At 44.1% G+C, this 23,376-nt stretch overlaps 1 protein-coding gene across 1 annotated transcript in view; it reads right to left on the bottom strand.

Moving 5' to 3' along the window:
* IGSF8 (immunoglobulin superfamily member 8) overlaps window positions 1-23,376 on the bottom strand; it is a 395,119-nt gene that overhangs the window by 124,619 nt on the left and 247,124 nt on the right. Inside the window, exon 4 of the mRNA XM_069635441.1 lies at window positions 12,209-12,631. Within this exon, the coding sequence (XP_069491542.1) occupies window positions 12,209-12,631 (423 nt within the window). The remainder of the gene's footprint in view (window positions 1-12,208; window positions 12,632-23,376) is intronic.

The following is a 23,376-nucleotide window of genomic DNA, read 5'->3' as shown; positions in this document are numbered from 1 at the left end:
CAAGTAGATTGTGATTCTTTTCGGGATAAATGTGGTGAAATATGCGAAACCTTTCTCTGTGAGCATGATGGGGAGCCATATCATAGTAGCTGGAGACTTGAATGCAGATTTAGGGCAGAGCTGACCATTTGGAATCAATTGGGCAGAGGGAAAAGGGAAACCCTTTCCTCGGGTAGTAAATGGAGGGAATGGTTTGTTTATGGGAATTTGAAGCAATTGGAACAATTATAGGTGATACCCCAGCGAGAGCTACATGGATAGCTGGTCGGTCCTCAGCACATTTACATTATATGGCAATGTTACCAGCACTATTCTCTCTATGTGAAGAGTTGAGCGTGCTGGATACTGTGGTGAGCGACCACAGGAAGTTAGCGGTTACTCTTGGAGTATATACACAGTCATATGTTGATGATGGTGTAAGTGAGCTAAGAGACATTTACGCAGGAAATAGACTCTCGAAACATGTAGGCAATTTGACCAAGTTCAATGAGCGAACCTACCAACTACTAGAAGCTCTCTCTGATTGCAACAGAAATTATTATCTGACGCCTTGTAACTTTGATGCCTTTATAGATAGTTGCAAACGGGTGCCTAACAATAGGATCTCGAAGCCCTCAGCGAGAGAAGATCCCTTTGATGTAGAGATCCATGAGAAAAAGACAGAATTGAAAAAAGCAATTTGAGATATGAAAGATAGCAATTAGTGTGCCCTCATTTATAGCTAAAGCTAAGCTCTATAAACAAAAATGTAAAAACTGGCTAAAGTGTTATAAAGCCGATACATTTCAGAAAGAGGGCTGGAAAATAATTGAAATACTCACCAAGAAAGACACTAGGAACTACTGGGACTTAATAAATTCCTTAGGGAAAACACAGTGTTCTGTACAGTCTAATCCCATTGCAGAGAACAAATGGATTGAACATTTTGAAAGAGTATATAGACTCCCTGATACAAAAATACATAATCCCAAGTGCAGTGCAAATTGGAAGTTAGAGATGTCAGTGGAAGACATTGAAGTACTGATAAAAACAAGCAGCAGGACCCTACGGATTATCAAATGACCTCTTTAAATTAGCTCCGGAAATGTGGGCAAATATCCTTTTTCAACTATTCAACTCTGTCATAGCAACCAAAACAATACCATTTTCGTGGTTGTCCGCTATTATAATTCCAATCTATAAGAGGGGCGACAGACTAAGTCCTGAAAATTATCACCCAATATCATTGATTGATTCTGATTGCAAGATATTCTCAGGCTTTGTTTTGAAGGAGTTGAAGCAATGGGCAGCTGCGACCAGGCACCTACAGAAATTCCAAACAGGGTTCCGTTGTGGGATGGGTACTGATCTGAATGGCCTAGTAGTAACTTGGCTTAGAGATGAAGCACTTATTCTTAACATGACTGTACCGTACTTGGCTAATGCTGATGATGTTGTGTTGATGGACCGTACCCAACTTGGTCTACAGAAACAGTTAGATGCCATGGTAGAATATGCACGACTAAACGATCTATGTATCAATAAACAGAAAACTAAGATTATCAGATTCGCCAATAATAGTAAAAAGAAAATGGGATTCACATGGCACATGGAGGATCAAGAAATAGAGCCCATCATATCTTTGAATTATTTAGGCTTTACCTTAACCTTAAGTGATAATTCTCAGGTCCGGCTGGAAAAAATGATGACGAAGGTCTTGCAAGCAAGTGCACAAATGAGGAAAATAAAAGCTACATATTGTACATTTTCCATACTCCCTTTGATACATTATAAAATTAAGGTATTACCTAGTATCCTGTATGCAATTGAGATTAGTGAAAAACTGTGCTCTTTGCCTTTTTCAAAAATAGAATCCAGGCTATGGAAAAGCGCCTTGGAATTACCTATGAGCGTACCAATGGCTGCCCTGCGATTTGAACTGGGGGGTGTCTTTGCTAAATTGTATAGTAAACCTAAGAACTGTAGCACTGTACAGGAAATATATAGTACCTGTACAGAACTCTTTGTATGTCGATTTGGCGATTATCTTAGAATCGGGCGGGCATAAGACGGCAAATAAATTAAAGAAAAGAGTGGAAAATATTCTTTCTAGTTTAGACCTATCAAGAGATGATCTAATAAATTATCCCAGTGATGTGAAAAAGATCATGCTGAAAGCAGACGGGATAAACACAATGTCAACTATGCAACAATACAAATTATATTACAGTCTGTCTCTGCTTGTTAAGTCTCTAGAGAGACTTCCGAATTATCTAACGAAATTTCCAAACTCCTTTTATGCAGACCAGTTTCTGCGGTATCGCCGCAATCTCCTCCTGATTGGAGAGATTTGACAAGTCAGAGAAAAACATGAAGCATTTGTAGCATTTAATCTATGCCAGGATCCATTAGCAGTCCAAACTAGGAACCATATTATTCTTTTTTGCACAGCACTTACGAGAGTTAGAACTCTCTATCGAAGTTTTTATACAATTCAGCAGTTCTGGACACGGACACATTTTTTACCAGAATTTCGAGTGGAGAGGAAACAATATGCACAATTGCGGTTTTAGCAGTTTAACAGTTTTACAGGAAGCAAATGTTTTAAACTTAACTAACAGAACCTTAAAAATGAAGTGAATGCATAAGATCAGAGAACCTATTACATGTGTTGTCCAATAATTGTTATTGTTTTATTGTATATCAAGTTTTATATTAATTGAACTCACTCTATTAATGTATCGATCTAATGATTGTTTTAACATTGTGTAAGGTTTTCTTAGTACAACCATGAACACAAAATAAATAATAAATATATATATATATATGTACAAATAAAGTATTCTGATTTCTTGGGAGTCAAAACTATCAATTTGCAGACTTAGCAAAATTAGAACAGAGCAATAGGGATGCATTATTCTTCAGTAATTGCCCTAGACATGAACACATTTCAGAAACAGCTCGGTTTTGAAGTGCCTATAGTTGTGTTACATCTTTAGAAAGGTGTAATCAATTTGGTGGGTTTCTGAAGTTCACCCATTCAATTCTATTCAACTATATGACTAGGCATAGAAAACGGGGTGGGCTGGCTCATAAGAAAACCTGGGGGGGAAAAAAAAATCAGTGAGTTTGATATGGGCTTTGTTTTAGTACAGTCATTCTGGGAAGGCCCACGCAGCAGCTAGTATTTGTACCAATAAGCACATCCAATATATTTTATCCAATGATCAAAACCATGTAAGTGTACAGTAAATTATTAATTTGAAATTCTGGCATTTATAAAGTTCAGGAGGTAAAGAGTATTTCTTAATCTCATCTAAGTTCGGGCTGGTTTGAACACTAGACAGGCATTCTGGTTAGGCTCTGGGCTTGTGTGGTCGCTGGGCAAACAGGTTATTGGGATTGTGTGCTGAGTTGAGCCTCAGGGAAGCACTGATTGGACTCATGGCTGGGCTGAGCTCTAGGCTAGGCTGGGCAAGAGACCAGGTCAGGCTTTGTGCTCTGCTGGAGTCCAAGCATGGCCGGTCTCCGTACTGGGCACTAGGCTGACCTGGACGGAGAGCTGGCAGCTGAGCAGGGCTGAACTACAAGGAGCTAGGTTTGGGCTGAGGAATGGGTACCATGGATGGGCTCCAAATTGTGCTGGTCCTCTTGACTTTGATGGTATAAGGAAAAGGCTGGGCTATGGTCAAGCATGGCTTCAAGGCAAGGCGGCCCTCTAGGCTAGACTATATTTGGTTATTTATATTTGGATCTCGGCTCTTAACTGGCATTGGATACCTAAAAGGTGTCAGATGTCTAGATGGGGCTGAGCTCTAGTTAAGCTTCAGGTTGTGAAATGGACTGGGGTTCGCTGCAGGAACAAATGCAATCAGGGATTAGTACTTCACTGGGCTCAAACCAGGGAAAATAAGGTAATATGTAGGCATCTCTGAAGTGATCTAGCTAGCAGAAAACAAGAATATTTCTGCAAAGCGCATGATGGTTAATATTAACAGAGAGGTTAGGCTGAGTGGTCAGAACATGGAGTTGTTCGGAGAGTGGGCACCATTATCATCTGCCTACAATGGTGAATAAAAACACCAGTTGACTGAGACAACAAGAAGCAAACCATTGAAAAGGTACTAGGGGACCGTGCTTTAGAAGCTGTGCTTGCACCCCGAGAAGCTCATGTCCTTATCAACATATGAGTCTAGCTTGATTATAGTGGGTAGAGGACACTAAACAGAGGATTGTCACACCTAAGGAAGCTAAGTGTTTATTTGGGAATACATGTATTCTTGTTTTCAGTTGCATTTTATCATGCATGCACAAAGATATTAAACCATACATGCAAAGTGTTGGTCAAGTGTTTGGTGGAGAGTGGCAAGAAACCCTGTTCTGGAGCAGTATATGATATGATATGATATGGCATTTATAATGCGCCAATACACAAGTGTTTCAAGGCGCGACTAGGCAAGGGAGGGGGGAACAAAAGGAAGACGGACAGCGATCCTTCTAGGCCAGGTGTCATTCAAATCGCGCAAGTGCATGGGAAGGAGGAAGAGGAAAGTGCGAGGGAGAGGAAGGAGGAGGAGGCAGAAGTGCCGTACATGGGATAAAGAGTAATAATAAGTAAAGTACGGCTAGCTGGTTGCAAGTGCAATAGTAAGTGCAGACTTCCGGTGTCAAGTGCTGGTAGTGGGACTTTAGGGATACAGAGACAGTCATGAGTGCGGGGGGTTGGCAGGAAGGCAGTGCAGGTGACCGGCTGGCGGTGGAGGGACCAGGGTCCGAGCACAGAGGGTGACCAGGGAACCAATGCAGTTTCAGCCAGGGATTCAGCAAAGCAGAGGAGGAGAAAACGCAGAAGCAAAGAGAACGGTTTTGAGGTGCTTCCGGAACAGGAGATGGTTCTCCTCAAGTTTTAGTGAGGCAGGGAGGCTGTTCCAGACGGAGGCCCCAGCCGAAGCGAGAGATCTACCACCAACTTGTTGCTTGGAGAAGCGACTGACCCGGAGGGAGTTGGAGGCGGATGAGCGAAGAGCCCGAGAAGAAGATATTTAGTAAGATCAAGTTGAAGGTATTGCAGCCCAAGGCCCCAGAAGGCCTTGTGGACAATGCAGAGAGTTTTGAACTTAATCCTCGCAGCCACTGGGAGCCAGTGCAGAGATTTCAGTACTGGAGAGATACGATCCCTGGGCTGGAGGCCAAGGACAAGTCTCGCAGTCCTGTTCTGGATAAGTTGCAGAGGGCGGAGAGTAGAGGCAGGCAGATTTAGAAAGAGGCTGTTGCAATAGTCCAGCCTAGAGAGTACCAGAGCTCTGGAGACAGTGAGCTTCTGGTATCTGCAAATATATCCTTCAGTCTAATCTTGCGTTACTGCCACTGAAACAAAGCTCAATAAATCAACAAGTCCGCGCGAAGAGTTGGCCAGGCGTTTGGTGTTTGGTGCTTGGTGTGCGGAGTCAGCCGTAAGACTATTTCCTGGCTGCGATAAGGTCGGTAGAAGAAGTGTTGCCCTATTTCCTGGCTGAGCTAAGGTCAATAGAAGAAGTGTTGCTCGGAGCAGTTTTAAGAATGATTGAAACACTGACTGAAAACACTGTTCCGTTGCACACTGCTCCGCGACAAAAACTGAATGACATAAGTAAGTGGTAAATGATGTACCGTACCCTGCAAAACGTCGCCGGCATTTTGACACAATTGACAGACTGAGTAACCCGCACTCGGAGAGAGTCTTTTTTGCTAAATACTTTTTATGGAAATAAGTGTAAACATCCTGGTAAAGTAGGGCATGTATAAGGTGTCTGCGAGTCTGTTACCTTTGAGCCTCTGTAACAAAGGCACCTTGCTATTATTGTGCAATCTTGGCAGTAACTTTATCCCACGAGGGTTACAGTGTTTTTTAAGGCAACTGCTGGTTTGCTACTTTTGAGCCTTATCAAACTCCTCATATAAACGTCATTTTGCAATTGGCAACACCTGAATATTTTGTGGAGTTGTCTCGATTCTAATTTTAAATAACTTTAACGACCACTACAGTTTTGTAGCTGTAGTGAGAAGTAAAGTGAGCCAACAGCCGGGGGAACCGGACTCTAAACAAATGGTAGACTTAACCGCGACTCATGTGCTGTGGGTTATGATGAATGTTGTGCCCTCCCAATACTAGTGTCTTGCAATAATCGAATGAAGCAATTGCAGGGTGGGGCAGGGTGGTCTACCTGCGATTGAGAGTAATATCTATAACTGCATCATAATTAAAGGCACTACTCCCTCGATAAAGAAGAGGGAAGTTTTGGATGTGGGGGAGACGCAGTGGGCAAGGGTAGTTATCAAGTTAATTCAGCAATGGAAGGTATGGCAGGTGAGTCCGCCACACCCATAGAGGAAAAGTAGTATGTAATCCATAATAGTGGATGGACCACACACAACTTGGAGATCAATAACGAAGCAGATCTGGTATTGGACGTTTTGATACTGACAACAGTAATTTACCACGAACTGGGTGAGCGAGTACGACTTTCATTTGACTTTAAATCCAATCAGTGGACCTTACCAGAGATGTTTACTGATTCATAAGAGTTGACTGAAGTTTTGATTACATCGACCCACCCAAACAGTATTGTTAAGTGATGTGACCTGTTTTCTGATAAATCAATTTGTTAATGTTTTATCTGAAAATATAGGTTTAAAAAGAGTCTGGAAGGAATGATGTAATAAATATTAAAGAGAAACTGGTCTACCCTGTCAAGGGTGCTCTGCAGGAGAGTGCATGCCCGGAAAGTGCTCATGAGGCCACAACTGCAGTTGAGTTCTCTTTCTCAGTGTTAGCCCGACTGCTAGACAGAATGCATAGAGGTTATGATACTTTGAATTTTGAAATGCGGGCGGTGTGCATGATACGGAAGATCTAAGTACATTTTATTGAGGGATTTATTACAGCAATACATTTGAATCAAAGGAACAATGAAGAATGAAATGAGGGAAGGAGCATGTCCGACAGAAGCTGCAAGCAGGGGGTGTTTGCAAACGAAGTCTGACGAGTGTGAAGTCCGACAACCCCCACTGGAAGTTATTGATTAGCATGCTGCACCCCTGCGAGGTGAAAGTATATTAGCCAATTGATGGTACAACCAGCGAAAACAGAAAGCACATTGGCACAAGATCTGCTACATAAAGAGATTTTCCCAACGGTATCTATTTTGGGTTTAGGGATTCCCGAAGCAGAAGGGCCAAGCAATCCACCAAACTTAAATAGTAGTATGATAGAGCCGCCAATCTTAGTTCAGATGCCAACAATAACTCAGGAAAAGAGTAAGATTCAAAAGAAATCAAAAAATTGTAAAGTCCTGCGTAAGCAACAGAATAATGAGTCAAGAAAATGTTTGCATCAACTGAGGCAAAAGGTGGACGAAACAATTGGAAAACAGGCCGTGTTAACTAGACTTGTGAAGTCCCCCTTGAAACTAAACATAAAAGACCAAGGATGTCGTCAAACAAGGGACACTTTCAACTCAGGTTTTTTGTTGAAAGGTCAGGGCGCTATCACACTATACATGAACCCCGTAGTTGGGGGTGATGGCTCCCTGGACTTGAGTAATATCTCTGTGTACCCAAGTTTTCATGACTCCCACGATCTTGACCAAAAGAGAGAAAAAGTGAGTGAGGTCAAGGAAGATGAAAGCTGGGTAAAAGTGGGTAAGGGGAAATGTCAGAGTCTGAATGATTTACACTCCAAACCACAGCTGAAGAGTGTGTTATGTCCCACCGCCACCCCGTTTAAGCAGAGGGAGGAAGTCCCAGTAGAGCCCCAGAAGGTTTACCCTATGTTTAGGACTTTGGAGGATAAGAGAAGGATGCCTACAATAATCTCTCACATTGGGGGCAATAATCAATGTACAAATGTCCCACAAGCTCAGGTAAACAAAAGAGAAACTCAAAGCCTGACTTTGAGTCAGGGAAGAGGAAATGCTAAAGAAGCGGGTAAGGGGAATGGGAAGAGGGATGGGGAAGTTCATTATTTATATTTGTGTCGGAAAGAACCCCTTAAATCATCACTACATTCCGTCCCTTTTCTTCGAAGTCCCAAGCCTGCGCTTGGTAACCTCTAACAACATCTGGCAGGTTGGGTTCGTTTACGAAGACTGCGTGGATGTGGTGAAAGTATGTTTGTGCTCACAGATAATCAGGAACGTAATTTGGGCTGAATGGGAAGTACTATTATCATTGGGGTATGAGGTGTTAGGAAATCTGGGTTTGGTGGCCCCCAAGTCCTCCTATACGTGCTCCAAGGTAAAACTTGAAGAGGAGGCAACTAAAACACATCTGACGATCAGCGGGGAAAAGCAAAAACAAATGAAACAAAAAAGAGGTCAGCTATGACCGGGCTATGATTTTTGACACTCTACATAGAACAACGCAAGACAATGAGCAGTATGCATGAGATTCCCTAACACAGGTACTGGGCCTCATTACGAGGTAGGCGGTAGCCATGGTGCTGTTAGCACCATGGCTTCCCCCTTACCGCATTCCGGGTCCGGGTTCTCGAAATAGGGACTTACGGGTCTTTCCAACCTTGGAGGACCCGGTAAATCCCCATTCTGAGAACCATTCCCCATTCGAGCCCCCATAGGGAATGGGGATGGAGCGCGGGCCTGTTATTAGCTCCCTGGTCCCTTAGCAGCTCCCGCTAAGGGAACTCGGAATAGGGCGGTAAGGGTATACCAGCACCGGTGGTCTTACTGGTGCCCGTTAACCCTTACCGCCCACCTCGTAATGAGGCCCACTGTCTTGGAATTCAAAGGGGTTTACAACTATAATCAAAAATAAAAGGAATTTTGGAATCCTTTACCATTGTTTGGGAAACTCTTATGACAGACCTACCTATAATGAATGGTTACGAGGTGTACGCTAACAGCAAAGCAGGGCATAAAGGGGCGCCCATATGGAGGTCTGCTTACAGGGTATCGTTGGAAGACGCACTGCAACCGCAAGGAGTGATATGCTTGTGATGTTGTTAACATGGAAAGACCTAGTGTCAAAAATACTTCGTCTTTTGTTTAATATGTATTTTAACCCCAGTAGTGATTTATTATTGTAATTGGTTATTTATAACACACTTAATACCCAGAGGTTTCTAAGCACAGACCCGGGGATCGAACCTGTGTTGGTCCACGTTGTCTTGCTTCCAAGGTGAGCGCATTGCCCCTAAGCTTTCCTCCCGATAGCATAAGAGTTTTCATATCTTATGCTTGATGAAAGCCCCGAAGAGGGAGTGAGCATAATAATACTTGGAGGTATTAATTCAGAATACCTTGATGATCAGGGAGATAGTCCCCCAAATTTCCCCTGGTATAACAATCAGTGGAGAACTAATCTTGATTAGTTTTTGTATCATCGGATTTGCAAGCCAGGGGTGGAAGTCTAGAAATAGGTTGTACAACCTCAAGTGATCACTGTATGGTGGTATACGTGGTCCCAATAACTAGATTTAGAACAAATTCAGTAGTGAATCTAAATTTGGAGTATCCCCAGGGACCACAGTGTGAGATAGCGTCATAAAATTGCATCTCCGTTTAATGGGTTAATTACGGCTCAGTGTATTAGTACTGATAAAGTATTATGGAATTTGAGCTTACCATTCGAGTCATTCAAGTCATTTTGGGAGTATTAACGTACTCCAGTATCCTGTCAAAATGGGTAACTGACCCATCACACAAACACTCTTTCGAACATGATGTACAGAAGCGTAAGAGAATTACTTATTAATACAAGAGTACTCCGAAGAAAGAGACCGTTCTGACGGCCGAGATTCCCAACTTGAAAACCAACTTCAAAAACTGGATACTAGGACACACATTTTGATCAATGATGCTGAAAGGATGTTGGGCTGTGTTTGGGGAATTGTAGTACTGATACGTTTTGGCATCTGATTAAGTCAGTACGAATTGATTCCATTTTGCAAATTCAACCTGTAACAGAGCAATTTGTATTCACTTTAAGGAATGATACACTCTTGTTCAAGTGAATGACCCGATCGGATATAGGTGCCACAGCTGGTCTGGGGCCATTAATTGGGAATTGGACGATAATTATAAATGTAATCAAACGCAGTAAAAAATCAAATTGCCCAGATGGTTTGTCAGGTGTGACACTAAAATCTGACGTGTCTTTGTGGGCAAAAGTCCTTTTAGCTTTGCATGGTAACATTTTATCAACTCAAGTGCTTATGCTTCCTACATCCTGGAAGTTGGCAGTTGTGATCTTAGTGTTCAAAAGGGGGTGGGGGTAGGTTCTCCCCACTGAACTGTAAAACAATCTCGTTATTGGATGCAACAAACAAAATATTTGCAAACATGTTATTAAATTAACTACATATTTGGGTTTCAGAATCAGACAAACTAGACATTTATCAAGCAGGATTCCAGAAGGGAGTCAGTACAGCAATAAATAGTTTTATAGTCTCTTTGCTGGATAGACAGGCGAGGGAACAGAGAAGCTCACTGTACCTTGCTCTTCTTGACTAAGTAAGGCCTATGACTGCGTGAATCGCGCAATTTTGTGTAAACAGATGTTTAGCTGTGGCTGTTCAATTCCACTGATAGGTATTCTATTTGCACTACATAAGGATACAAAAATATGGGTGAGGCTTGATACTCAAGTAACCTGCACGAAATAGATAGATACTATTCCGGGGCTTTGCCAAAGGTGCGCCCTGGCCCCTTTTCTATTTAATTTTTATATTAAAGATATGGGCTTATGTTGGGATTCAGCACAGACTAACCCTCTGCATATAGGACAAACTAAAGTTCAGTATTTAAATAATACAGACAATACTATTATTTGTGATATGACACTGATTGGCCTGCAAAGGGCTCCATAGCCTAAATATATACTTATTAGGTCTGGAGCTAAATCTTAATATTTCAAAATCAAAAATATTGATTTTGAACACAGAGAAATCAAAGTGAACATTTTTTACATGGAATATCAAATCAAATTTTGGAGGTTGTTAATCGTTTCAAATACCTGGGAAGCTTTATATACTGTAGTATAACGAAACATGTATAAGGCTAATAAAGCAATGCTTCTAGTGTCTGCTTCTCAGCTGTCCCAATTTGACTACAAATTTGGCAGATTTTCAGCTTTACCAATGGATAAGCGAAAAATAGTCCATAAATTGATTTTTGGCGCAGAAAATGTCAATGAGGATACTCCATGGTCTAAATTAGAAGCATTGTTATGGAGGAAGGTGTTGCATTTGCCTAGTTCGCTGTCAATAGCTGGAATTATAAACAAATTGGGTTTTCTTCCGCTGCAAATCTTTATAGAATGGAGGGTATTGCACATTTATGCTGCACTCCTGTTGCCTCCACAAGCATCTCTAGATGTCAAACCTAAAATAGAACTGAACAGGGGAACTGGCAAAGTAACAGATGATGTTCTGGAGAGGATAGAGTCCTCTGGCGAGGAGCTTAGTGTTAACCCAAATAAAGTTAAACTGAAAATGTACAGATATGAATGGATTAAGAACAAGGACGTTTTAATGAATTAACGCTTTTTTAATGATCGTTTTAACTGGAGTATAAATAATTTTAATGTTTTGGCTCCTTATTTTTAAAAATAACACCCCTCATGAGAATTTAGATTAAAGGTTTTAAAACTAAAATTCAATTTATTGCCAACACTGGATGTTTTAGGTATGCGATTGAAGTCTCTGATGAGACAAAGGCTATGCCGCTATTGTGGCCCTAGAACAGAGACCCTAACACATTTATGTATTGAGTGCTCTGAGCTCATGATACTTATACTCATGATACGGAATGAGAAACTGGACAGATTTACACATAACCTGGAGGGGGTGTTTGTAGAACAGTTATGGATTTGTATTTTAAACACAAATTAAATATCGCTTTTAATTGCAATTTTTGAATTTGTGAATTTAGTATTGGTTGATTAATTGATTAAGTGCTTTTTAGTGATTTTGTATTTTGTTACATTTTGTAATTCTCTTCTAATATATGCACTGCAATTACAGTGATTAATCAAATGTGTGAAAGGTTCTGTTGTGAAACCAAAACGCAATATACATAAATTAAACCATACATGGGAATAATTTAACAAGTAAGGGTGTATCTATCTTCTCTGGGTCAAGTGCAGATTACATGATGGCAGGATGCATATAGGTACGCCTTCATAGAAGATGAGAGGCATTGATTAAAAGGAGTGACTCGGCCCCCCAAGTTACCTTCAGATTTCATGTAAACTTTTATTCCTTTGGATTTCTTGCTTGCCACCTCTTTCAGAATAAGGTTGGGGTATTTGACAAATGCTTTCACCCGGCAAGTGTATGTCCCCAAGTCTCCAGGTTGGGCCGAATGTATTCTAAGACGGTAAGATCCTGGTAATGGTGGAAGCTTTTCCAGTGAGATGTGACGCATTCCAATGTCCCTGTTTTCATAGGCTGTGCCCACAGTAACAGTTCCATCAGTGCCCAGCAGTGCAACATTCTGTCCTCGTGGGTTCGCATCACTTGTCATCTCCCATTCAACTGCATATACAATGTCGGGCAGAGCGGATCCCAAGTCGGTTAAATTGCAAATGAGTTCCAGTGTATCGCCAGCAATAAGTCTGGTCTCCTCGGGACCCGCTGCTACTGTCAGCTGATTGGCTGAAACATAAAGAGAAATGAAAGTTAACAATTACATTAATATCATAGTTGATGCATTTGCTTACATCATAATGATTCTGTGCAAAACACATATGAATGTTCCAGAACCGTTCATTTGGAAGGTTCCATTTATATGGAATACAATTATGAACTCTTGCTTTTTCCTCCTATGTCAGTCCCCTCTGGGCAAACCATGGAAGGGGACGGGGGTCGGTAGTGGAAGCCACCCGCTGTGCAATGCAACGACTGGAGGTGGTACCCAGAGTTCTCCCAATCGCCTCTTGATTACCCCACCAGGCACCTTACTGTCACCACTTAACTGATGTGTCCCTAATGTAAGGCCCCAAGAAATGTGTTGCATTAACAGTGAGAGAAAGGGCCCCAAAGTACCCCATTTAGAACAAATTAGTGGCAGTGGAAATAAAACCAGCGAAAATCAGGCAACGAGACAGGTTACACTGATAAAAATTAAGTTTACCGGTTTCTTATATTGCGCTTCATGCTGATCTCAAGCCTCTAAGCGCACTACGGGGACTGGGTACCAAACCTGTGCTGCCAAGTGTAGTCTTGTTTAAAAAGATCAGCGTGTTGCCACCAATCTATCCTTCCCAGTACCGTACCGAATCAGCTGCCTGCTAATGGATCCCCTCAAAAGTCACTTTCAGGGTGGGACTTTTCAGTGAGCACACCAGAGGAATGCAAGCTCTGGAGTAGAGCACAAAATGGAACAGGCTCTTGCAAAAATGGGGAATCACACAAGCGTACGTGCACAGGAAGAACTTGGGTCTAGCGAGCAAGTGCAATAAGCAAGGCTGTGGCAGCCGCAATGCAAAGCTGCCCGGGCTCCTATGAAGCCCGACTCCAAGATGGTGGTTACATGATTTGAGCCTTTGGACTGCGGTTACTAGAGCTGGAGTCAAATTATTAATAGAGGTACCATAGCAGATCACATTGGGGGAAAGGCGCATGCAACACACACACGCGCGCGCACCACTAAACATGCCCCAATCACATAGCCCTTGGTGTCCAAAGTGATTGAATTGCAGCAGACACATTATAAATGAACAATAAATACCTTATTAAGCAGACCCAAAATGAACAATGATTGCAACAATAAGTGCCCAAGCCAACATACAAAAAAGGCAGAGACCACCATACTGTGTTGGGGAGTGTCACAGAATGACATCTGCAAGACATACAATCCTGAATTGATATTTGTGCTTTGTGAAATGCTGTTTTTCTCTCAAAAAGTGAGCACTCGTAAACAGGCCTCACTTTCCAATCCTCCATTCTAAACAGTATAGTGCACACATGTGTACTCTGCTGGGATATGCCTACTGACACACCAGCAGCTGCAGTGTGAATTGGCAACATGGCAGCCCCAGAGCAACATGCGCCTTCCCGAGGCAGCCTGCTGGAGGCAAATTAATTCTAAAAAGGAATGGCCTGCCTTTAAAAGAGGGCACTCCTAACGAACCACCTTTAACTGCATATACTCATGGTCTGGTGGCAGTACCTTGGATAAAAATATACTAGATCTGGCTATATATGGTAGCATATGTGGAGCTAATTAAAATTGCCCAAACCCCTTCTATGTTATTTAATGTATCTACTTAGTTTCCTGTGACCCTTGTAGCTGCACAGCCATTCGTGCATGGTTTCTTGCATGGGTCTCTCGCACTCACTACAGATGGTGAGCTTAGTCATGATGACCCTTTGGCCTCTGATGGGAAGGCTTGACACCTTTCCTGGGAGAGGATGACACACTTTTTCTAGGCAAGGAATAGCAGCTGGGAGCTTCAAACAGGCATCTGCAAAACAATAGGGATTATAATTACTGGAGTCCTTTTGATCTGAGGCGCAGAGGGGAAGAACAGTGTAGCTACGGAAGAGGGCCTGCACACAAGAGAAGGGTTGAGCCATCTTGGATATGCCAGCCCTTGCTTCCACCCTAAGAACCTCCCCCCTAACGTCCTGCAGAAAAGACACTCTGGGAACTGACACCAGAAGGGAAAACCTTTGCAACAGCAGCAAGATTGGCCCCTTGCAGAAGGCTTGGAATGGATCACTAGCAATATGACTGTAAAAGGGGTAAACTGCCTCCCTTATTGAATCATTTTTAAAATCTAAGGAGATCGCAGACTCTTCACCTAAATGCCTCAGGTGAATATTTGAAGTGGTTTGCGTGAATGAGTCTAACCAGTGGGAAGACCCTGTGAATGCAAACAAGTAAGAACACAAAAGAATCAAAAAAGTGCTTTTACCCAGGTTAGTAGAAAAATGGAAGCATCCGCCTATAGGCTGAGATTAGGCCCAGAGTATCTCATGATCAAGGGGGACTTCGGGCTTGAAGGTTACATTGATGTTATTAAACCGCCTTATGCTAGAGCCTTGTTTTCCTGTTTTAGGATGGGAACACTCAGAGTGCCTTTTACCTGGGGCTCAAATGGTTCGGGTCTGTGCCCTTTGTGAGGCTCTGGTGATGAAACAGTCATTAATTTCCTAAGTGAAGCTGAGTGTTTTGGAGTTGCTGCAAACGCCGTGAACACTGCAACAGACCGGAGTCTGTTGTTCCTTGTCGTCTGAGGGGGTGGAGCACAATATAAACGTACCGCCTGGTGGAGCCTCGGCGGTTTGCTGCTGATGTGTTAATTCACAGAAGCATTTTATAATGGCGCAATCCTATAGGGAAACGCTCTGTGATTCAGGCCCTGAGTGTGTTGGTGTTTGGGTGGTAGCTTGACTGTGGAACCTGCGCTACCATCCCAGCTGGATTTCAAAACACCGTGGATTGCAGCAGCGGATCCGAGAGACCGTGAGTATGGGTGCCTGACTGCTTGATTGCCTGTGCTTGGGCGTGGAACTAAGTATGCTGAACTCTGCCTGCCTTTATCCTACCCACTGACCTCTGTGCTTGGACTACTCCAGAGACAGTGGGGGTGTGACCCTCGGCAACTAGGAGTTGTGCTGCGAGCCAGCAGGGTGTACTAAGGCACGCGCAGTAATAGAATGTACTTGGATCCGATGGAAGGCTTGTTGGAGCCATGTTTAGCTGCCATTAGTCTACCCCACTCCCAATACGACACCAACAGGACTTGTTTGCTGTGTCTTTTGGCAATCATACCTCAATAACGAAGTTGAAACCCATGGGCAGAGTAGGTCTGCGCAGCGAAGCTGCAAGGAAGGGGAAACGATGCAGCCCAACACATACCCACAAATCGCAGAGAGAAGCCTCCAAAACAAAAAAACAAAAAACAGGAAGAAAAAGAGTAGCCATAATGGTCGAGTTCTGCCCATAACACAATCATGGATTTCGGGCTTTTTTACTGGATTGCGAAGTGTACCTGTTCAGCTGGTAAATAACATGGAATTGGACTCTGCTCCAAACTCCGGACTTCCACCTGTACAGAGGGGTTTTGGGGAAGGTACGACCACAAATCCCTCTTTACACAACAGCATGATAGAGGACAATTCTATAATCCTAATCCTGTCTGGCTCCACCCACTCCCTGGATAATAATGGTTCCCTTTTGAATTTGTGCTGGAGTCTGCAACGAAATTCCCAGGGGCTAAGTACTCAAGTGAATTGTGAAAACCTGACAGGTAACCTCTCAAACAGTCCTAACATGGAGGCTTTGGTATCCGACTTATAATTTGGTACCAAAACCAATTTGGAGCCTGAAACAACATGGATCAATGTGAACTGAAATTGTCTATGGCCAAGGTAGTGGAAGCAACTGGGGCCCATTACCATTACATCATCTCAAATACACACGTCCGTGGACCTGTTGGCAGCGATGGTAAGGAGATTGTCACCACAACACAAGAGGCATGGGTCGAAACTGCTACTCAGGCGGCATGGAAAAGGGCAGGGGCGTTGGATGGCTCTGGCAATAGGATCCTTGTGTCTACCGACGAGTCTGAGGTCTCTTGGAGGTCTCAGGACTCAGAGGACGCACTAGATGCGTTGTGTGCAGAGATCTCCATGATGGAAAAATCATTTCCCTTAACCATAAAACATCTCGGAGGGCACCGAGGGAGGATGTCCCAAAAAAGCCAACACATCACCTGGCTGTAATCTCGTCCGGTGGACGAGATAGAATCCTTGGAACTACAAGGCGGAGCGGAGCCAGCAGACAAACTAGACCAAAAATAATAAAGAAAACCCAAGTCGATGGATCCCGATGTACAGCGATTTTACAGGGGCCTCTAGACAGATGGGCCCTCCCTAAGCCCAGACCACTTCCACTCACTATCAGGAAGGTACTGTGGTACGAGAGACAACAAAGAACGTTAATATTAAGCACCCAGCATCGAAGTTGCAGTGCTTATACAATAATTCACATACTCCGGCAGAATCCTAAGGACAGGATTGGAACAGATCTGGTAAACCCTGGATGGCAAGCAAAGGTCCTGCTCAACAAGTCTTTACCCAACGGGACATTAACTGAAAGATTAGTATGGACACTGCGCCTAATACCAAGGACCTGGCAGAGAGAGATGTTAACTTGAACCCAGATTTGGGTAGAGTAGCACATGGTTTGATAAAACCCGGTCGTAGAGATACATACCTCTGACTCGAGTCCGTTTTTTAACAGGACAACCTTGCTACGACTCTGGGCTACGATCCCTTGGTTATCTACCATCACCTCTGCCGGCATTGTCCAACTGGAATGACCAAAGTGGGACAGTAGCACTAACTGGGTTTTACTGTTGTGTGCCAGTGTTGATGCTTTGAACACCGTGGGTTTGAAACTGTTAATATGTGGTACACTGTTAAAAAGATCTCAGTGTCCTGTCCCTGATAACCCAGTGTTGTATCACAAGGGGCCGGTGGACAGCCAATTACACAGCCAGGGGGCTAACAGTCTAAATACCCCTTCCTATCCGAGGCGAGTTATGATCGTAATTATCCTTGCCTCGAAGAAGTGTAATGGGTTCCCCCAAAACAAAAAAAGTAGACCCCCCGTTAATTGACCCCTAAGAATACCCAGGAACACAACCATCTCCCAGAGGGTCAATTCACATATTGCCCAACTACCATGTCTTCTTATTACAGGAGACCTGGCTTGATTGCTGTGCACAGGTCGAGGGTTTCCACCTTTTAAAACTTTTGGCGAATAAAGGCCCTAATAGGAGGCCCTAAGGTGGGCTTATCGTAGGAATTAGAAAAGATCACGCAAGGTGTTGAAGCCTGTGGTTGGGGGTAACATCCAAGGTGTCGAGATATGGTCAGGCAAAGAGGAGGACTATTGGAGGATGTTGGTGATAACCCCCCCCCCCCTCATACTAAAGGCATGGAAGTACATACTTTTTTTGGAAGAAATATTGGCAGCAAGTGAAGTGAACTATGGGGAGGATTGTCCTATATTGTTGGGCAGGGATTTTAATGTCACATGTCCATTTGACACGCAGTGTGCTGCTTATTAGAATGTGTTTAAACATTGTGAAATGCGACAGGGGGAGAGTAACATCAAGGAAAAGCAATGGGTAAACTATTTGAGGCAATGTGACCTGTTAGAAACCTGAGGGTATTCTCCCAAGTAAACCCAGAGAATCCCCGTTCAGATGGCCAGGGAAGGGCTGGCGCTTTCAGATCCCAACCCTGGGGGTGGAGGAGCGAGGGAGGATCACCTGGGTAGAGGAACCCGCGGTTATTCTCGGAGAAATGCCCCAGCTGAGACGCAGTATTACACCAGGGAAGAGGACGAAGTCCTTGAGACCTTTATAGGCTGTTCCAAATTAACCTCCCTTCCCCAGAGCCATTCTCCCTTACCAATATCCAACAACCCTGCCCTTGTCTGTGAAAACAATTAGGAACCCAAACAACGGTACCGTGGGTAAGTACATCTCCCAAATTTCCTATTTTCTGGTTACCTACCCGAACTCCCAGTTGACTGTGACAAAACACTAAAATTCTACAATCCCTCCTACTCATTTCACAAAGCCTACAAAACTCGCCCTTCCAAGCTCATTACAACCCCTAGGGCCAGAGATATCATTGCTTATGAAACTTTTTACCCATCCTTCCCAGCAGAATAGTTAGAAACTCTACCCCCAGATCCCTTTTCCCACACAAACATTTTCTCACACGTGAAAGTCAACGGACTACACCAGAGCCGTTTACCTGACATGTCCCAACACAAAGGTCAGGCAATTGCTGATGACTACCCACACCAGACTGCCCTTTCCTTTCCCCACAGGGATAAAAGGCGGATGCATGAGAAAACAGCTATTTCGTACCGTCAGTTCAAACGGAGGAGAAAGACAGCGAGACCTGGAGGGATGACTAGGACGGAAATGATCTTGCCCTTTTCAACTCAGACCCATGAAGCCTCAGAAAAGGAAATTCATAAGACCGGGAAGTCCAGCTAGCGTGTGGTGTGACACGTGTCAACGGCACACGGGGCCCTCCCAGGCTGATAGTCAAAGCGGGGAGAAGAGTGGTGCCTTCCATGACTCCCGAGAAAAGAAACTCCAACAGTTCAGCACAGCCGGTGAGTCAGAAAGGACTGATAGTAAACCAAACTGTGCTTGGCCCAAGGGTGCAGGCGGCAATATTGTTGAACAAAGAACTTGTGTATTTTAAATTTAAAAGAAACCCCAATAAAGGTCCAGAGGCAGAGTGGTCCAGTGGCGCGGGGCGCACATTCAAAGGACTCTGACTGGATGGAGCCTTTTTGTTTTTTTGAAACTATGAGAACCAAGAGGACTTAGGGGAGGCCGGCGTGAGGTGTCAAAGTGGTCATAAGAGGGTCGAGAAAAATCCCTTGTAGCATCAAAAGTCTTGACACATTGAGAAAACAAGGTGGACTGTGTTATTGGGGCAAATGTGAGCCTCATTGAGGGATACCTACGAATCAGTGTAACCAGTAACACACCCGAGAACATTGTATTATTAATAGAACTGTATGAAGCCTGGCTGGGGGCTGAGACCCGAACTAAGATAAAGGGAAGAACCTAAGGAGTCTAAAAGTAAAGTCTTGTGAACTGGCAAGTGTGAACCCGACGGAGGGATGCCAAGATGAAGCTTTGTGAAGAGATGAGCAAATCATGAACTGTGTTAGAAAATCATGAACTGAGTTCGAATGGCTATGTGAACCCGATTGAGGGATGCTGAGAGAAAGCAAGGGAAAAGGAGCCCGATTTCTGAAAAGATTGTGAAGAAACTGATATTGGCAAATGTGAACTCGACTGGGGAATGCCTGCGTATAGGGGTGAACAGAGACACCCGTGACCATTGTGGCGACGCGTGTGAAACCGGCTGAGGGATGCCCACAGTGAATGGCTGGTTGAAAAGATATTGGGACTCTTGAATGTTACATTTTGAGTGAAAGGTCGTAGTGAGCCCAACTGAGGGAGGCCAACACTGAAAGAAGGATCGAAGCCCAGCAGAGGGGGATCCTAAGGCGAAGAGTAATCGCCCTGTGAAGATTTATTGAAGGAATGTTTTGCTTGTTGTTTATGGCACATCAGTTCCTCTGAGGCAAGAGACTTTGTTTCCAAATTATATGGGCCTTCTGTGGCCAAGTCTCTTTCACACAAACTGTAAGCTTGTGCCGAGGAAGTAAAAACATGGGGAAGGGAGACCCCAGATACACCATCCTGACTTATCATTTTGTGTACATTATTTTTGTAGCATAGTGGTAAGGATTGGCAATAGTTTTTTTTTAGTATAGGCCCTTTTGATTTGACTAGACTCTACTTGGACGGTATTATTATTTGAAGGTCGTAGCTTGCTCCCATCTTAGATTTAGGTTTAGATTAGGCGTTTATCTCGCCCATTATACAGTTTAAAAAACACCCTTCAACTGTGATCACTTGTATCTGTCTTTACTGTTGCCACCATGAGTTACTTACAGACCTCACTATGTTGAATGGCAAAACCAGGGGAGGCATCCCAGGGCAATATAGCTGGGTTGGGAACAATAGCCAGACTACAATGGACTACTTCTTTGGGAACAATGCTTGCCTCATGGCCACATTGGACCTTGGTGTAACTGTTTGCAATTACGACCACAAAATGTTGTTCCTCACCATTAACTTAAAGCCTGGCACAAAGTTTAAACAGGGGGCCCTTCATGGTTGCCCAGGCTTGCAGCCTAATCGCACTGGTAACCCAATTTGTTGGACTAGTAGAAACCTTCTAAAGGTGGGGACCTAGAGCTCCTGGGTGTACTGGATTATAATGAGGTTGAAGCATGGCTCAAACGATTAGCTACCCAAGTAGGTACATGCACAATCAGGCGACTGTTGTTCAGTAACAAAACAAATAATACATTTGAAAGGGATATCCGGGATGCTAAGCAGAGTATGTGCAGGAAAATCACTGCGCAGTGTGTTAAGGGGTAGAAGTCGGAGAAGTATAGAAAAGGCGAGATGCATTAAACTACAGAGGTTGGCTCAAGCGCTGGGAGTGCTCAATAAAAGAGCAAGTTACTTCTTACCTTGTAACGTTCTTTCGATGGGATGTTCCTCCGACGTATTCCTCATCTTTGATAATTCGTCTCCAGCTTGCTGGCCTCGGAAATGTTTTCTCTGTAGAGGGCGCTGCGTGTCGACGTCCGCCGAGTCAATGTCCCTCGACAGCTACCGTATCGGCGCCGACATCACCATGCCCATAAATAGCCACGCGCCGCGTCCGTTGCTCAGTTCCGTTTTGACGTTAACAGTTGTTTTACATGAATTGGTTATTGACCTTGAAGGAGCGTAAGCTGCAACCACAAAGGAAGTATTACTGCGGGAATGGATGGGAGGGGCGATAAGGAATACGTCGGAGGAACATCCCATCGAAAGAACATTACAAGGTAAGAAGTAACTTGTTGTTCGAAGGGATTGTGTCCTCCGACGTATTCCTTATCTTTGATAGACTCCCATAGCAGTGGCATGTAATTGGAGGTGGGAGTAATAATGTCATGTATCCCTTTTAGGAATGAACCGAATGTAAAACGGCTTTGCCAAATCTGGTCTCTTGACTAGTGGAGGAATCCAGGTTGTAAAATCTTGTGAATGTATGCGGACGACCATGTGGCAGCCGCACATGTGTCTCGGACTTGTACCCCTCTTTGGAGGGCCGAAGAGGCTGCGATACCCCTGGTTGAATGAGCCCCAAGATTCTGGGGTGGCTCTTTCCCTGCCAGTTTGTAACATTCCAGAATGGCCAAAATAATCCACCTGGAAATGGTCTGTTTTGTTATGTGTAGTCCCAACTTGTGACCTGAGTATCCTACAAACAGTTGGTCTGCTTGCCTAATCCTAGCCAGTCTGCTGATGTAAAAGCTTAGAGCTCGCCTTGGGTCCAGCCTATGTAGCCTTTCTTCCTCTTTCCCCGGATGGAGAGGAGGGTAGAACGAAGGTAAGGTAATTTTCTGAGTGATGTGAAATTCAAAAACCACCTTTGGGAGGAAATTAGGCTTCACCTGTATGACAACTTTGTCCTTATGGAAAAATGTATGGGGGGGTTTACAAGATATAGCTTGTAATTCGCTCACCCTCCTAGCAGATGTTAGTGCTACTAATAGGACAGTTTTAAGAGTGAGAAATCTCAGCGAACAAGAGTGGAATGGTTCGAAGGGAGTACCCATTAGGAGATTTAAGACTAAATTTAAGTCCCATAAGAACTTGGAATGGCCTTGGAGGATAAACATTAGTTAATCCCTTGAGAAATTGTATTACTAGGGGTAGTTTGAAATACAATGGTTCCTCCGCAGTGCGCTTGAAGATTGATAGTGCTGCGAGATAGCCTTTTACAGTGCCAACTTGAAGGCCTGAGTTTGCCAAGTAGAGTAGAAACGTTGGTGTACCACATGAAAAAGGGTCGATATTCTCTTCTCTACACCAGCTGCAAAATTTGTTCCAACGGCAGCGGTATAAAGACGTGTAAGGGAGTGGGAACTCCCAGTCCACTACGAACGCGCCCCCTAGAGTTCCTCTCGGTGGAAATTCCCTTGAACAGAACAGATCGCACTTCCTGTTGGTGCTGGTGGCGAACAGATCCACCTGAGGGGTTCCCCAAAGGGCGAAGATCTCTTGAAGGACTTCCTGAGCTAGCTCCCACTCGTGGGAGACTGTGCTCTGCCTGCTCAGAGCGTCCGCTGTCAAGTTCTTCTCTCCGGCTAGGTGGACTGCCGATAGAGAGATTCCTTCCTGAATTGCCCAAAACCAGAGCTGCATTGCCTCTGTGCACAGTAGCAGTGACCCTACGCCTCCTCTTTTGTTGAGGTAGTGCATGGCCACCGTGTTGTCCGTCATTATCAGGACATTTCTCCCCTGTACTGATGGCAGAAAAGCTTTCAGCGCTAGTCTGATCGCTCTCAGCTCTAATAGGTTGATGTGTAGTCTGGACTCCGATGGAGACCAACGACCGCTGATGGTCAAGTCGTTGGCATGGGCTCCCCACCCCGTGAGTGAGGCGTCTGTGACTACTGTTATCTCCGGCCATGGTTGCTAAAACAGTTCTCCTTTCAAGATGTTCTCTGGATAGGCCCACCATTGAAGGTCGTGGGCTACCTTGTCCGGAATCCGGAGGAGATCTGTCATTCTTCCCGAGTATTGTGACCACTGGGTTCTTAGTACCCACTGGAGAGATCTCATTATTAGGCGAGCCTCTGGCACAAGGAAGATGCAGGATGCCATGAGGCCTAGCAATCTCAAAAAGTCGAAGGCTGGGAGATGTTGGGCATTTTCAAACTTGTTGACCATCTGCAGAATATCTTGAGCCCTCACCTCTGGTGGCGAGGCTTTTCC

This window comes from Ambystoma mexicanum, chromosome 1q (genome assembly GCF_040938575.1).
Source record: "Ambystoma mexicanum isolate Mex_15411 chromosome 1q, UKY_AmexF1_1, whole genome shotgun sequence".
NCBI lineage: Eukaryota > Metazoa > Chordata > Amphibia > Caudata > Ambystomatidae > Ambystoma > Ambystoma mexicanum.
The sequence above is the reverse complement of the archived record's forward strand: the minus strand, read 5'-3'. Positions and strand labels throughout refer to the sequence as shown.